The 15,567-nt window shown below is 40.8% G+C and overlaps 1 protein-coding gene across 2 annotated transcripts in view; it reads right to left on the bottom strand.

Moving 5' to 3' along the window:
- Positions 1 to 15,567, bottom strand: part of Ubap1 (ubiquitin associated protein 1) — a 62,653-nt gene that overhangs the window by 21,597 nt on the left and 25,489 nt on the right. Inside the window, exon 1 of one of the 2 annotated variants that reach the window (XM_013026669.1) lies at positions 8,509 to 8,554. The exons of the other annotated variant lie outside the window; for it this stretch is intronic. Within the exon in view, the coding sequence (XP_012882123.1) occupies positions 8,509 to 8,542 (34 nt within the window). The 5' untranslated portion in view covers positions 8,543 to 8,554. Of the gene's footprint in view, positions 1 to 8,508; positions 8,555 to 15,567 lie in introns of those variants that run through there. 2 annotated transcript variants of the gene reach the window in all.

Raw genomic sequence — 15,567 nt, 5'->3', positions numbered from 1 at the left:
CTGAGGGACAGCGCCCAGGCCCAGAGTTCAGGCCCCACGACTGGACCCAAAAAAAAAAAAAAAGGTCAAATCCAAATACTGAAGAAAAAAAAAATCTAACTTCTACACAGCTACCAAATTAAGTCTATAACTGTGGTCAAGCTAATCATTTTTCCTGGGCATATTCCTGATTATTAATACACTTGGAAATTTTCCAAATGTTGTCCTACTTACAACAACAAACACTGCTGAGAATTCAGGGGGAAATAAGCCCTTATATACTGCTGGTGAGAATGCACATTAGTGCAACAACTATAGAAATCAATATGGAGTTTCCTCAAAAAACTAAAAAATAGGGGCTGGGAAGGTGGCTCAGTGGTAGAGCGCTTGCCTTGCATGCATGAGGCCCTGGGTTCGATTCCCCAGCACAACATAAGCAAAAAGAAAAAAAGCTGGAAGTGGTGCTGTGGCTCAAGTGGTAGAGCGCTAGCTTTGAGCTGAAGAACTGAGGGACAGTGCCCAGGCCCAGAGATCAGGCCCCACGACCGGACCAAAAAAAAACTAAAAAATAAACCTACTTTATGTTCCCATGGAGAATATACCTGAAGAAGTCTAAATCAATTTACAAGAAAGACATCTGCACACCCATTTTTCTGCAATTTAGTTCACAACAGCCGAACTGTGGAATTGGCTAAGGTGCCCAACACGATGAATGCATAAAGATGTGGTGTATGTATACCATTGAATACTGGTTATTCAGGCATAAAGAAGAATGAAAATTTATCATTTGCAAGAAAATGGATAAAACTGGAGATCTTGTTGAAGATAAGGCAAGCTCAAAAGGCCAAATGCTTCATACTTTACTCATTTGTTGAATTTAGACTTTCAATGTACATACATACACATGCATACACAAACAGAGCACTAGATTGTAACTTGGGACTTTGGAGAGATGAGAGGTAGGAGCCAAATGAAAGAGAATGATTGAGGAAGAATAATATTGAAATATACCATGTCTAAATATGAGACTGTATAACAAAGCTGTTGAACAACAAGGCTGGGAAAATGGGGAGAAAATAAAAGCAGTGATTAGTCTAATTAAAATATATGTATTTATGTGCAAAATATCATGATGAAATCCCTTAATACAATTTATATATACTAAAAAGAGAGTAAAATGGGAGACAGGTATTAGTAGAATAGTGAAGGGTGAAAGCATGTGAAAATGAGTATTATATGTGTGTATAAAAATAACTTATTGAGGGGCTGGGAAGGTGGCTCAGTGGTAGAGTGCTTGCCTTGCATGCATGAGGCCCTGGGTTCAATTCTTCAGCACCACATAAGCAGAAAAAGCCGGAATTGGCGCTGTGGCTCAAGTGGTAGAGGGCTAACCTTGAGCTGAAGAGCTGAGGGACAGTGCCCAGGCCCAGAGTTCAGGCCCACAACCGACAAAATAAAAAACAAAAAAAAAAAAACGTATTGAAAATGTCTTTTAAGAAATGAGGGGAGCCGGGTGGCTGACTCCTATAATCCTAGCTACTTAGGAGGATGAGATCTGAGGATCATGGTTCAAAGCCAGCCCGGGCAGGAAAAGTCTGTGAGACTCTTATCTCCAATTAACCACAGAAAACCGGAAGTGGTGCTGTGGCTCAAGTGGTAGAGAGCTCGCCTTGAGCTGACGAGGGAAGGGACAGAGCCCAGGCCCTGAGTTCAAGCCCCATGATGGACCCTTCCTCCCCCACAAGAAAAGCAATGAGGGAAGATGAGGGAGAGTGATCAGGGGGTGAGGTTGACAGGGTACATCACACGCATGTAAGGAAAAGTGACAATGAAGTTCCCCTTGTACAATTAATGTATACTAATGAAAAAATCTTTTTTTAAAAAACACTAGTAAGTAAAATGATTTATAAACTCTAAAAAAATGTATCTACATTCATTAATATCAACTAAATTTCTTGAGTGAATAATGACTAGTGTGGCATTTCCATGGGCTACTATCTAAAAAGCACTATTTTGAGCTAAATATGGTGACAATGCCTAAAATCCCAATAGTGGAAAGGCTGAGGGTAGAGGATCTCCAATACAAAGTCTGTCAGGGATACACAACTAAAACCTGTCTCAAAATAACAAAAACAAAACAAACAAAAAGCTTAAAAGAAGGAGGGTGCTATGCAAAAGATATCTGAGCCAGTAGGAATTGGAAAAGTGTTTGGTTTTTTTAATCTACCTTTCAGTCAGGTAACTGAAAGAGACTCTTATTCTATAATGGAACCAAGTTCAGGTTTAGAAACAGGGAAACCAACTAAAATCCTCTAAACTGCTGCTTTTCTTTGTAAGCACTAATTATAGGTACCTGCTTTAAAAACAGATTCCTTTCTTTCACCAACAAAGTCAATGACTTCACCGCCCAAGGATTTTATCTGTATCTCCCATCAATAGTAATCCCCTAATCTTCCAGGGCCTTAGTCCTTCCACTACATTAAGGGAATGAGCAGAAGGCAGAAGTAGGGATAAATGGCAACCAAGTACTAAACGACATAGAAACATTTTGAATAATAGAGAGTACCATAAATATTATTAATGATGATGTTATGATAGTTATAGAAAACATTAAGAATTGCCTATTTTTATTCAAGATATCATACTATCTACTTAAAGATATCCACATCTCATCAATTTTATTTTTTAAGCAAACTCATAGAATCCAATAAAAATGAAAACACAATCTACCAGAACCTTTGGAAATTAGTGAAAGTAATCCTAAGAGGAAGGTTTAGAACTTGTGAGCACCTACCTCAAAAAAAAAAAAAAAAAGGCACCAGTCACACCTGTAATCCTACCTACTCAGGAGACTGAGATATGAAGGATTGATATTTGAAGTCAGCCAGAAAAGTTTACTAGATTCAATCTTCAAAATAATCAGGAAGAAAGCAAGGTTGAAGGCATTGCTCAAATGGTAGTGCCAGCAAAGCACAAAGCACAAAGCCCTGAGTTCAAATTCAAATACTGGGGGCAGGGAGGAGAGAAACAGTCACAGAGGGACTATACAAGAACTAAACAAAAAGTTCAAAAAATTAGCTGGGTACTAGTGGCTCATGCCTATAATTCTACATACTCAGGATGTGAAGATCTGAGGATCTTGGTTCGAAGTCAGCCAGGGCAGGAAAGTCGGTGACACTCTTATCTCCAATAACCATGCAAAAACTGGAAGTGGACTATGACTCAAGGAGGTAGAGCATTATCCAAAAAATCTCATTGACAGTGCTCGGGTCCTGAGTTCAAGCCCCACAACTGACAAAAAAATAAATAAAAGCTTAAAAAATGGTTATTTGAAAACATTCATAAACCCTTAGCCAATCTGACTATAAGGAAATGGTCCAAATAAATAAAATTAGAGATGAAAAGGGGCTTATCACAACAAATACAAGTGAAATCCAGAAGATAATATTTTGAATACTTAAGACTCAAAACTAGAAAGTTCTAGAATAAATGGATAAATTTCTAGATCAACTTGACCTACCAAAATTGAACCAAAAATATGTCACTTAAATCTATAAGAAATTAGACTGAAGTAGTAATAAAGAAGTAATAAAGCTTGTCCAAGCCCAATGTTGGTGGCTCAAGCCTGTAATCCTAGCTACTCAGGAGGCTGAGATCTGAGGATCATGTTCAAAACCAGCCTGGGCAGAAAGCCTGTGAGACTCATCTCCAATAAACCACTAGAAAACCGGAAGTGATGCTGTGGCTCAAGTGGTAGAGCACTAGCCTTGAGCTGAAGAGCTCAGGGACAGTGTCCAAGGCCCAGGGTTCAAGCCCCATGACTGACAAAAAACAAAAACAACTACCCTAAAATCCAGCAACAGCACTCCTAAAGGTATTGCGAAGAAATTTAAGTCAGGGCATAATAGAGGCATTTGAACACCCATGTTCATTGTGGCACCATTCACAACAGCTGAGCTATGGAAACAAATGATGAATGGACTAAGAAAAGGTGTTGTATAATTCTATGGATTAGGAGTAGCTAGATATGACCATCTCAGAAAGCATAAAAGCTGACTGGGCATTGGTAGGTCACACCTGTAATCCTAGCTACTCAAGAGATTGAATCTAAAAATTGCAGTTTGAAGCCAACCAAGGTGTTTAATCTCCAACTGACCCCAAAAGAACTAAAAGTGGGGGTGTGGCTCAAATGGTACAGTAATGCCTTGAGAGCGGAAAAAGCCAAGAGAAAGCCCACGCTGAGTTCAAGCCACACTACACATCACACTATGCATATTCACACACACACACACACACACACACACACACACACACACACAAAGAAAGTATAAAAGCTTAGGTAAAAATTTATTTTGGGTCTTAACTCTCATTTCCTGAATGAGAGTTCTATTCCTCCCTACTTTAACCTGTTATACTAAAACTTAGCCAGGCACTGGTGGCTCATGCCTATAATCCTAGCTACTCAGGAGGCTAAGATCTGAGGATCAGGGTTCAAAGCTAGCTTGGGCAGGAAAGTCCATGAGACTCTTATCTCCAATAAACCACTAGAAAACCGGAAGTAGTGCTATGGATCAAGTGGTAGAGCGCTTGCCTTAAGCTGAAGAGCTGAGGGCCAGTGCCCAGGCCCAGAGTTCAAGCCCTATGACCGACCAAGAAAAAAAAAAAAAAAAGACAATTGCTATATGTGTATATACACAATAAATTATTATTCAGCCATAAAGAAAAATAAAATTATGTTGCTTGCAGGTTAATGTATAGATCTTGAGACAACAGTATCAAACAAAGTAAGCTGGGTTCAGGACAAAGATCACATCTTTTCTCTCAAATGTGGATGCTAGATTTAAAAGATATATATTTATGTAAACACATACAAGATTAGTGTGTGTGAGAGAGAGAGAATGGTGACACCTCTGAATAATTAGCATGTACTTTAACAAAAAATGATCAGGAAATAGAAACGTACTGTCTGAGTAAAGGTACTACTGGGAGGGAGGCTAACAGTGACAGTTAAGGAGGGTAAATATGGTAAACTATGTACATACAAGAAAATAAAACTTGAAAGCTGGGCGCTGGTGGCTCACGCCTGTAATCCTAGCTACTCAGGAGGCAGAGATCTGAGGATCGAGGTTCAAAGCCAGCCCAGGCAGGAGAGACCGTGAGACTCCTATCTCCAATAAACCAACAGAAAACCGGAAGTGGCGCTGTAGCTCAAGTGGTAGAGCATTCGCCTTGAGCTGAAGAGCTGAGGGACAGCGCCCAGGCCCAGAGTTCAAGCCCCACGACCGACCAAAAAAAAAGAAAAGAAAACTTGAATAGAACTTGTTGAGATGAGTTTGAGAAATGGAAGGGAGGAAGAAGAGGGAGAGGGACAGAGTAGGTGGATAACTAATCAAGATACATTGATTGCATGCATGGAGATATTAAAATGAAACTCCCTTGAACTGATGCCAATAAAAAAAAAAGAAATTAAAGCTGGGTGCCAGTGGCTCATGCCTGTAATCCTAGCTACTCAGAAGGCTAAGATCTGAGAATCATGGCTCAAAACCACCCAGGGCAGGAAGTCCTTATCTCCAATTTACAGTCATCCCTCGCTATATCACAGTTCACTTATTTCAGCTTTCACTGTATCGCATACATAAGGGGGCTGGGAATGTGGCTTAGTGGTAGAGTGCTTGCCTCACATGCATGAAGCCCTGGGTTTGATTCCTCAGTACTACATACACAGAAAAAGCCAGAAGTGGCGCTGTGGCTCAAATAGAGCACTAGCCTAGAGCACAGAGAGGCTCAAAGACAGTGCCCAGGCCCTGAGCTCAAGCTCCAGGACCAGGGGGAAAAAATAAAAATAAATACGGAAATAGTGATCCCTCACCTATCATGGGAGCTATGTTCCAGAGACCCCTGCAACAGGTGAAAATCCATGAAGTAGCAATAAGTGAATCGCCATATAGCAAGGGAAGACCTTTAACACTGTTACTTCACAGATTTTCACCTATCGCGGGGACCTCTGGACCATAACTTCCCAGATAGATGAGAGATTACTGTAACCAACAAAAAGTACGCAGACCCTGAGTTCAAGCTCCAATAATGGCAGGAAAAAAAAAGTTTCCAGGGAAAAAAGTGAGTGGGAACGGAAAGGGAAATAAATGAAAATTTCCAAAACTAGAAAGTGTATTTTTTTATTTTTTATTTTTTTGGGGTCCGGTCGTGGGGTCTGAACTCTGGGCCTGGGTGCTGTCCCTCAGCTCTTCAGCTCAAGGCTAGCACTCTACCACTTGAGCCACAGTGCCACTTCCGGCTTTTTTTTTTTTTGCTCATGTGCTGCTGAGGAATCGAACCCAGGGCCTCAGGCATGCAAGGCAAGCGCTCTACCACTGAGCCACCTTCCCAGCCCAAGAAAGTGTATTTTTTGAAATAGGATAAGTTTATTATTTTTATTTCTACTGTTTTCTCCGTAGGCCTTTCCTCTGTTTTGATTCAATCCTCTTTTCCCTTAAAAAGAGGGCCAAAGCAGGCTGGGAGATGAAGCTCAATGTTAAAACATTTCCTCACCATACATGAGGCCTGAGTTCAAATCCCAGCACTACAAGAAAAAAAAGAAAAAGAAAGGAGAAAGAATAAAAAGTCACCTAGAGACAACTTTAGATGTACCTTTCAACCATCACTTGATACTGTGAAACAATTCTATGATACTCAGGTAAGATAGAAAGCTTACCTGAAATACCTGCTGCCTGACCTATAGAATACCAATTCCAGTATTTGAGGGACTTGACTCCAAAAAGATTTAACAAAGCTTATATAAGTTATGCACATGTAGGTATACATATAATAGCGATTCAAAGTTTCAAAGAGTTAGAAAAAATATATAAACAAGCTAAAACCATTAAGACTATTGTATAGAGCTGGGAAGGTGGCTCAGTGGTAGAGTGCTTGCCTTGCATGCCTGAGGCCCTGGGTTCGATTCCTCAGTACCACATAAGCAAAAAAAGCCAGAGGTGGTGATGTGGCTAGTGGTAGAGCACTAGCCTTGAGCTGAAGAGCTGAGAGACAGTGCCCAAACCCAGAGTTCAGGCCCCACGACCAACCAAAAAAATTAAAAAAAAAAAAAAGACTATTGTATCACTCTAACTCAGCTGATCAATACTATCAAGTAACCATTTGTAGTTTAGAAAAGCACTCATACAAGCTGCTGGACAGTCTAGTAAGCCATTCTTCCAGTGATGTGATTCAATTTTTAAAATAGAAGATCATCTCTAAAGCAATTTTTATTGTTTGGATATTCTGGCACATAATTCTTACCTTTTACTGGAGAAAAATATGGGCTAGGGGCTGAGAAGGTGGCTCAGTGGTAGAGCGCTTGCCTTGCATGCATGATGCCCTGGGTTGGATTCCTCAGCACCACATAAGCAGGAAAAAAAAAGCCGGAAGTGGTGCTATGGCTCAAGTGGTAGAGCGCTAGCCTTGAGCTGAAGAGCTGAGGGACAGCACCCAGGCCCAGAGTTCAGACCCGGCAACTGGACCCCCCCCCCAAAAAAAAGAAAAATATGGCCTAATTTTAATTTCTTAAGCATCTTAATTTCCCTTAAGTACAGGTAAGAATTAGGTTTCTTGGGGTTTTTGTTGTATTATTAATGGGGAGAAGAAAAAGTTTGGTTTGTTTTGGTGAGACAGGTTCTTGCTGTTAGCCTAGGCTGGTCTTGAACTGAACATATTCTTGCCTCAACCACTTGAGTGCAGATTACATGTTTACACTACCATGCCCAGGACAGAAAATAAACACTATAACATTATTATTATTGTTATTATTGATATTATTATTTGTGCCAATCTTGGGGCTTGAACTCAAGAGCCTGGGTGCTATCCCAGAGCTTTTTTGCTGAAGGCTAGATTCTACCACTTGAGCCACAGCTCTACTGGTTTTTTGGTGGTTAAATGGAGACAAGAGTATCATGACCTTTTCCTGCCTGAAGCTAGTTTCAAACCACAATCCTTAGATCTCAGCTTCCTTAGTAGATTTACAGCCATGAGCCACTGTCATTGGGCCAATAAACACTGTTATCATATCTTAAGATAAACTATTTGGTTTCAAGTTCAAAATTATAATTACTATCATTCATATCTCTAATATGTTGATTGATTCTTAGTAAATTAGTTCCTTTTGAGAACTAGGGTAAGACAAATAAAACAAAAGCTTTAACTAAAAGATTAAAAATTTTTTACATACAAATGGAGAAGTGCTATGACCAAGACACAAGAATGGGAACAGTAAGTGACTGAAAACAGTTATGAATGACAACAAATCTGGCTTAGTCCTTATCTACCTCTTATGTAGCTTCAAGTACAATAACCAGAAAATTTAACTGCCCATTTAAAGAAACACTTTAAAAGTTATCGAAGGTTCTTGATGTATATGCTACATGTTGTACAGCTTTACTTTTTCAAACTGTTCATATAAAAAGACAAAGATGCCAAGTGAGTTCAAATTCTCTACCAAATGATAACTTCAATTGTAATATTCAATAGTCCACTTACCATGGAAATCTGTACCCAACTTCTTAGAAGCCATTTAGAACCTGAAAAACAAGGAAATATTTCTTAAGCACACATCCTGAAGGACTAAAAACAAGATAGAGACAACACAAAAGAAAATGAAGACCAAAGTTTCAATACTGACACTGTCCTCATATTCTTTTTCCAAAAGAAAGCAGACTGGAGAAAGAAATGAGGTGGCTTGTTCTGGTTTTGGTACTGAGGCTAGGTCTCAGAGAATACTTTCTCTTAAGCTCTCTAACTCAAGGCTGGCAGAGATTTGAGCTAAACCTCTGCTTCTGGGTTGGTATTTTTTTTGGGGGGGGAGGGAGTTAATTACATAAAAGTCTCATGGACTTTTCTGTTCAGGCTGCCTTTGAACCCAGATGGCTTCAAAGCACAATCCTTATCTCGGCCTTTTATTTTTTTTTTTGATCAGTCATGGGGCTTGAACGCTGTCCCGGCACTCTCCAGCTCAAGGAGAGCACTTCTGGTTTTCTTGAGATAAGAGGCTGGCTTTGAACCACGATCCTCAGATCTCAGCCTCCTGAGTAGCTAGGATTACAGGCATGAGCCACCGGCTCCCGGCTCTTATCTCAGCCTTCTGAGAAGCTTTACAGGTGTGAGCTACTAGTGCCTGGCTCAATAAGATTGGTTGTTTTGGTTTTTATTTATTTTTACTAAATGTCTTAACTCTGCAGGTTTAAAGAAAAAAAAATCAGGCTGGATACTGGTGGCTCACGCCTGTAATCCTAGCGATTCAGGAGGCTGAGATCTGAGGATAGGGGTTTGAAGCCAGCCTGGGCAGAAAAGTCCCCAAGAGACTTTTATCCAATAAACTACTCAGAAAAAGCTGAAAGTGGTACTGTGGCTCAAGTGGTAGAGTATGAGCCTTGAGCAAAAGAAGCTTAGGGACATGCAAGACGTTCAGGCTCCAGGACTGGTTAAAAAAAAAAAAATCAGAATGGCAGAATATCTACTAATTTGTCTGCCCAGGCTGGCTATGAACCTTAATCTTCAAGTAGCTAGGATTATATGCATGAACCACCAGTACCTGGCTCATAATGTAATTTTTATTTTGGCCTGACAGTCTTAGAACATATCTGTAAAGACTAAATTGAATTTATAAGATCTTAATTTCAGTCGTCTCATCATTAGCTAGACACTACTTTCATAATTTATCACTGTCTACAAACTCTGTTTGCAAACCTGAATGCTTTTATTATAGGCTACTGTACAACAGCGTATTTGGCTAAAGATAGCAGGCCAACAAAAGAAGTCAACAGTGTACTGACTCACCCTGAGGAGTATTTTAATGGCTACAGTAAGCTTTAATTCATGTATTAATTTCTGCTTCCAATCATCCAAAATATTACTTGTTCAGATCTTTCCTGAGCACCATTGTGTTATGGAGAGCTAAAATAAAAACCTCAGCTGGCGCTAGTGGCTCACACCTGTAATCCTAGCTACTCAAGAGGATGAGATCTGAGGATCTCGGTTCAAAGCCAGCCCAGGCAGGAAAGTCCATGAGACTCTTATCTTCAATAAACCACTCGAAAACCGGAAGTGGCGCTGTGGCTCAAGCGGTAGAGCACTCACCTTGAGCTAAAGAGCACAGGGACAGCGCCTAAGCCCAGAGTTCAAGCCCCATGAGGGACCAAAAAAACCTCAATGAAAACCGTTGATAGAGGGATGGGGGAATAGAGAAAGAAAATAGGCTGTATATAGAGAGGACCTTGCAGGAAGGAGTTTAGGCTAACAAGGAAGATTAAAGAGGATGAATATGATCAAAGCAGATTGTTTGCAACTATGAAAACAGAACAGTGAAGCTTTGTTTAAATTGTTTTGTTGTTTTGGTGCCAGGACTAGGGCTAGAACTCAGGCCCTGGGTACTGTCCTTGAGCTTTTTGCTCAAGGCTTATATTGTACCACTTGAACCACTTCCAGAGATAAGTTTGCTGGTTAACTGAAAATAGAGAGTCTCATAGACTTTGCTGTCCAGGCTGGCTTCAAATCACCATCCTCAGATCTCAGCCTCCTGAGTAGTTAGGATTACAGGTATGATGTACCAGTGCTTGGCTAAAATTGTTTTGAGAATGGGAAAAGGAAGTGTGTTAGAAGGGTAAGACTGATTGGAATATATTGTAAATATGTGTGGAAATTTAACAATAAAATCCTCCCCCATGGGCTGGGAAGGTGGCTCAGTGGTAGAGTGCTTGCCTTACAAGCATGAGGCCCTGGGTTCGATTCCTCAGTACCACACAAGCAGAAAAGGCTGGAAGTGGCACTGTTTCTCAAGTGGTACAGTGCTAGCCTTGAGCTGAAGAGCTTAGGGACAGCGCCCAGCCCAGAGTTCAGGCCCCATGACCAACCAAAAAAAAAAAAAAAATCCTCCCTTGTATAACTAATATATAAAGAAAATAAAGTAGCTGTACATCACTAATAGTCATCATAATAAAAAATTTTTTTAAGATATGTCCTTTTAGCACTGGCCAACCTCCCTTTATCTTTTGTGCAGCTGGGACAACAAGCACACACCAGCATGCCCAACTCAATGTTGTGTATGTATGTGTGTAAGTGCACGTGTGTGCCTGTCTTGGGGCTTGAGCTTTTGTGGTCAAGGCTTGTCCTCTATCACTTGAGCCATGGCTCCACTTCTGGCTTTTTTGGTAGTTAATACAAGATAAAGAGTCTCACAGACTGTCCTCCCTGGGCTGGCTTCGAACTATAATCCTCATATCTCAGCCTACCAAGTAGCTAGGATTAGCATGAGCTACCAGTGCCTGGCTCTGACTCAATTTTTGAGACAAGAATAGTCTGGCTAACTTGTGCTCCAGCTGACCTCAAACTGAAATCTCCCCATGTCCATCAACCACCCAGTTGGGATTAAGACATATTCTTACAGTATTGGAGTTATGAGATTATAAATTGGTCTTCTGATTTTCCCTTTTGTGCTATGTTTTTTAAATTTTCTATACTGAAAGTATCTCTAATTTATCAACCATTTGGTGCACAAAAACATACTTTGTTGGGGAGGGAAGGGATACTAGGGGAAAAACAAAGGAGGATGTAACTGCTTGATAGGAAATGTACTCATTACCTTACTCATGTAACTGTATCTCCTCTGTACAGTATTTTTCCAATAAAAAAACAAATACAAACAAAAAAACATACTTTGTGAGGGGAAAACCAGGGGGGAAATGACAGCAAAGAAGATTCCTGGGAAGTAGCACTGTGGCTCAAGTGGTAGAGTGCAAGCATTTAGCAAAAAAGGTCAGGGACAGCACCACACACACACACACAGCAACACACACACACACATACAAATCTTGTGAGTTCACAAAGAGGAAAAATACAAACACATAGATGGTTCTAGGTTACTGATTCATGGAGGTATAGTTAAGTGTTTTACTTATATCACGATAAGAAAAAGTTATGAATTGCTCCCAAATACATAGAATCAGAATAAAGCAATAACTAGGGCTGATGATGTAGCTCAATGGTAGACCATCTGACTAGTATTCCCTAAATTTAATAATCCCAGCACTACCAAAAAAAAGTAAAAATTATAGGAACAGAAGAATTATGAAAAAATACAAATGAATAAAGCAGATCTAATTTGTTATGTAGACTGAGGAGCAGGCAGAGAGGCCTACCTCAGCACCCAGGAGGAGCTCTGCACTGAAGGCACATGGGTAGAAAGTGAATGCTGAGAACAGAAGACAGACTGCTGAATTTCTGTGTCTGCAGTGCACATTATGATCCCTTTGTAGAGCATGTCTACAAAATCTCTATAGGATAATGATGAAGAGAAGACATTTAACAGGGAATATGAAAAACAGCCCTCCACAAACTACCAAAAACAAATAAACAAACAAAAAAAGCTGGGCTGGGAAGGTTGGCTCAGTGGTAGAGTGCTTGCCTCACATGCATGAGACCTTGGGTTCAAGTCCTCAGCATCACATAAGCAGAAAAAAGCCGGAAGTGGTGCTGTAGCTCAAGTAGTAAGGCGCTAGCACTGAGCTGAAGAGCTGAGGGACAGCACCCAGGCCTAGAGTTCAGGCCTCACAACCGACCAAAAAAACAAAAACAAAAAAAAACTGCATTCTATTTCCTAAAATACTTTGCCTATAATGGAGCCTACATCTCCTGCCCTAGCAGGCCATTAACAAAGGGCATACATGGTCCTATGGACTCTTCTACCAGTACACTCTCTTTGCAGAACTTACCTTGGTTGTAAAGCAGAAGTCACCTAGCATCTATGTGCACCCACTATGGAAATCAGTTAACAATTCCTCAGAAAGCTGAAATCTGACCTACTTTATAAATTCACCACAGCACTATGGGCATATATCTGAAGGAATCTAATACACAAGAAAGACAACTCGTGTACGTGTTTACTACTTCCGTGAATTGTTTATTCACAACAGCCAAACTGTGGAATCAACCAAGGTACTCAACAACAGATGCACAGTTAAAGACTATATGCTGAACACTGGCAATCCAATAATCCTAGCTACTCAGGAAGCTAATATATGAGGATCATGGTTCAAAGCCAGCCTGGGGAGAAAAGTCCAAGTGACTATCATCTCCAAATTAGCCAGCAAAAAGCTTGGGTTGAGGTATGGCTCAAGTGATAGAGCACCAGCCTTCAGTGAGAAAGCCAAGAGAGAACACAAGGCCTTGAGTTCAAGTCCCACCACACACACACACACACACACACACACACACACACACAAAACTGGGCATTGGTGGTTCATACCTATAATCCTAGCTATTCACAGTTCGAAGCCAGTCCAGGCAGGAAAGGCTGTGACACTCTTATCTCCAATTAACCACCTAAATATAGAGCTGTGGCTCACAGTGGTAGAGCACTAACCTTAAGCACAAATGTCCATGAACAGTTCCCAAACCCTGATTTCAAGCCCCACAATGACAAAAAAAAAAAAAAAAAGGTGCTGGGAACGTGGCTTAGTGGTTGAGTGCTTGCCTGACTACATGAAGCCCTGGGTTCAATTCCTCAGTACCACATAAACAGAAAAAGCCAGAAGTGCTATGGCTCAAGTGGCAGACTGCTAGCCATAGAAAAAATAAAATCGGCCAGGCACTGGTGGCAGGAAAGTCCACGAGACTCATATCTCTAATAAACTACTCAGAAAACTAGAAGTGGCACTGTGGCTCAAGTGGTAAGAGTGCTAGCCTTGAGCTTAAGAGTTGAAGGACAGCACCCAGGCCCAGAGTTTAAGCTCCCCTAAGACAATAATAATAATAATATCTAGCAAAATGAATACCAGGAAATGTAAGTTTTTTTCTTTGTTGCTGCTTTTATTTTATTTTCATCTTGTTTGTTCATTTATCTGGCTTTAGGAGGATAAGGGGACACAGATATGGAAGGACAAAGGGTGAGCAAATGTAGCAGTGGCACTTACTAGACACTATGGTAAAAACGACTTGTGGGTGGGGATGGGAGGGAAAAACTAGGAGAGAAAGAGGGAAGGGGTGACACTGTCCAAAAAGAAATGTATTGTTTTTTGTTGTTGGTTTTGTTTTGCTTTTTGTTGGTCATGGGGCTTGAACTCTGGGCCTGGGCACTATCCTTGAGCTCTTTTGCTCAAGACTGGTGCTCCACTTTAAGCCACAGCACCACTTGTGGTTTCTGGTGGTGAACTGGCGATAAGAGTCTCACAGACTTTCCTGCCCAGACTGGCTTTGAACCGTGATCCTCAGATCTCAGCCTCCTGAGTAGCTAGTATTACAGGCATGAGCCACTGGCACCTGGCTTCCCTGAGACTCATCTCCAATAAACCACTAGAAAACCAGAAGTGGCACCATGGCTCAAGTGGTAGAGCGTTTGCCTTGAGCTGAAGAGCACAAGGACAGCAGGACCCAAGCCCAGAGTTCAAGCCCCATGACCGAAAAAATAAATTTAAAAAATAAATTTTAAAAAAGAGAAAAAAAAAAAACTAAGGGACCACACCCAGTACTGATTCTAAGCCCCAGTACTGAAACCAAATTAACAAAAAATGTTTCACAAATTTTGATATTCATACCCATCCATCTTGCCTGATAGACTTTACATTTTTAATAATCTTAAATCAATCTCATGTTGAACCTGGAATAAATATAAAACTATGGCTGGGTATGGTAGCAGAAACAGACAGAAGGAATTAAGAAGACTGAAGTTTGAGGCCAATCCAGGCAAAAGTTAGCCAAGATTTTTTTTTTTTTTTTTGGTCATGGGAGCTGAACTCTGGGCCTGGGCACTGTCCCTCAGCCCTTTAGTTCAAGGCTAGTGCCCTACCACTTGAGCCACAGCACCACTTCCAGCTTTTATCTGCTTATGTGGTGCTTAGGAATTGAACCCAGGGCCTCATGCAGGTAAGGCAAGCACTCTACCACTGAGCCAACTTCTCAGCCCAGCCAAGATTCTATCTAAAAATAAAGCAAAAAACTGGGGACAATGTTCAAGTAGTATTTACTTATCAATCTCATCTAACACATACATATACATACATATACACACATAATAGGTATTATATATACATAAACACAATCTCCAATAATATATACACACATTTATATAGATTATGTGTGTATGTGTATGAGACTATTCTGTTCCTTAGTTTTATTTTGTTTATTTTATTTTATTTTTTTGCCAGTCATGGGGCCTGAACTCTGGGCCTGGGCGCTGTCCCTTAGCTCTTTAGCTCAAGGCGAGCACTCTACCACTTGACCTTCAGCCCCACTTCTGGCTTTTTCTGCTTATGTGGTGCTGAGGAATGGAACCCAGGGCCTCATGCACGCAAGGCAAGCACTCTAGCACTGAACCACCTTCCCAGCCCCAGGATTAGAGTTTTAATAGCTCCAACAGGAAAAGTACAAGAGACTCTAGCTCCAATTACTCCAATTAACCCACAAAATACCAGATTGGAGGTATAACTGGAGTGGTACAATGCCATCCATGAGCAATAAAGCCAATCAAGAGTTCAAGAGGGGGCTGGGAAGGTGGCTCAGTGGTAGAGCACTTGCCTTGCATGCATGAGGCCCTGGGTTCGATTCCTC

Source organism: Dipodomys ordii, unplaced genomic scaffold (genome assembly GCF_000151885.1).
Source record: "Dipodomys ordii isolate 6190 unplaced genomic scaffold, Dord_2.0 Scaffold95, whole genome shotgun sequence".
Classification (NCBI taxonomy): Eukaryota; Metazoa; Chordata; class Mammalia; order Rodentia; family Heteromyidae; genus Dipodomys; species Dipodomys ordii.
Note: the sequence above shows the minus strand (reverse complement) of the source record. Positions and strands in the feature narration are given on the sequence as shown.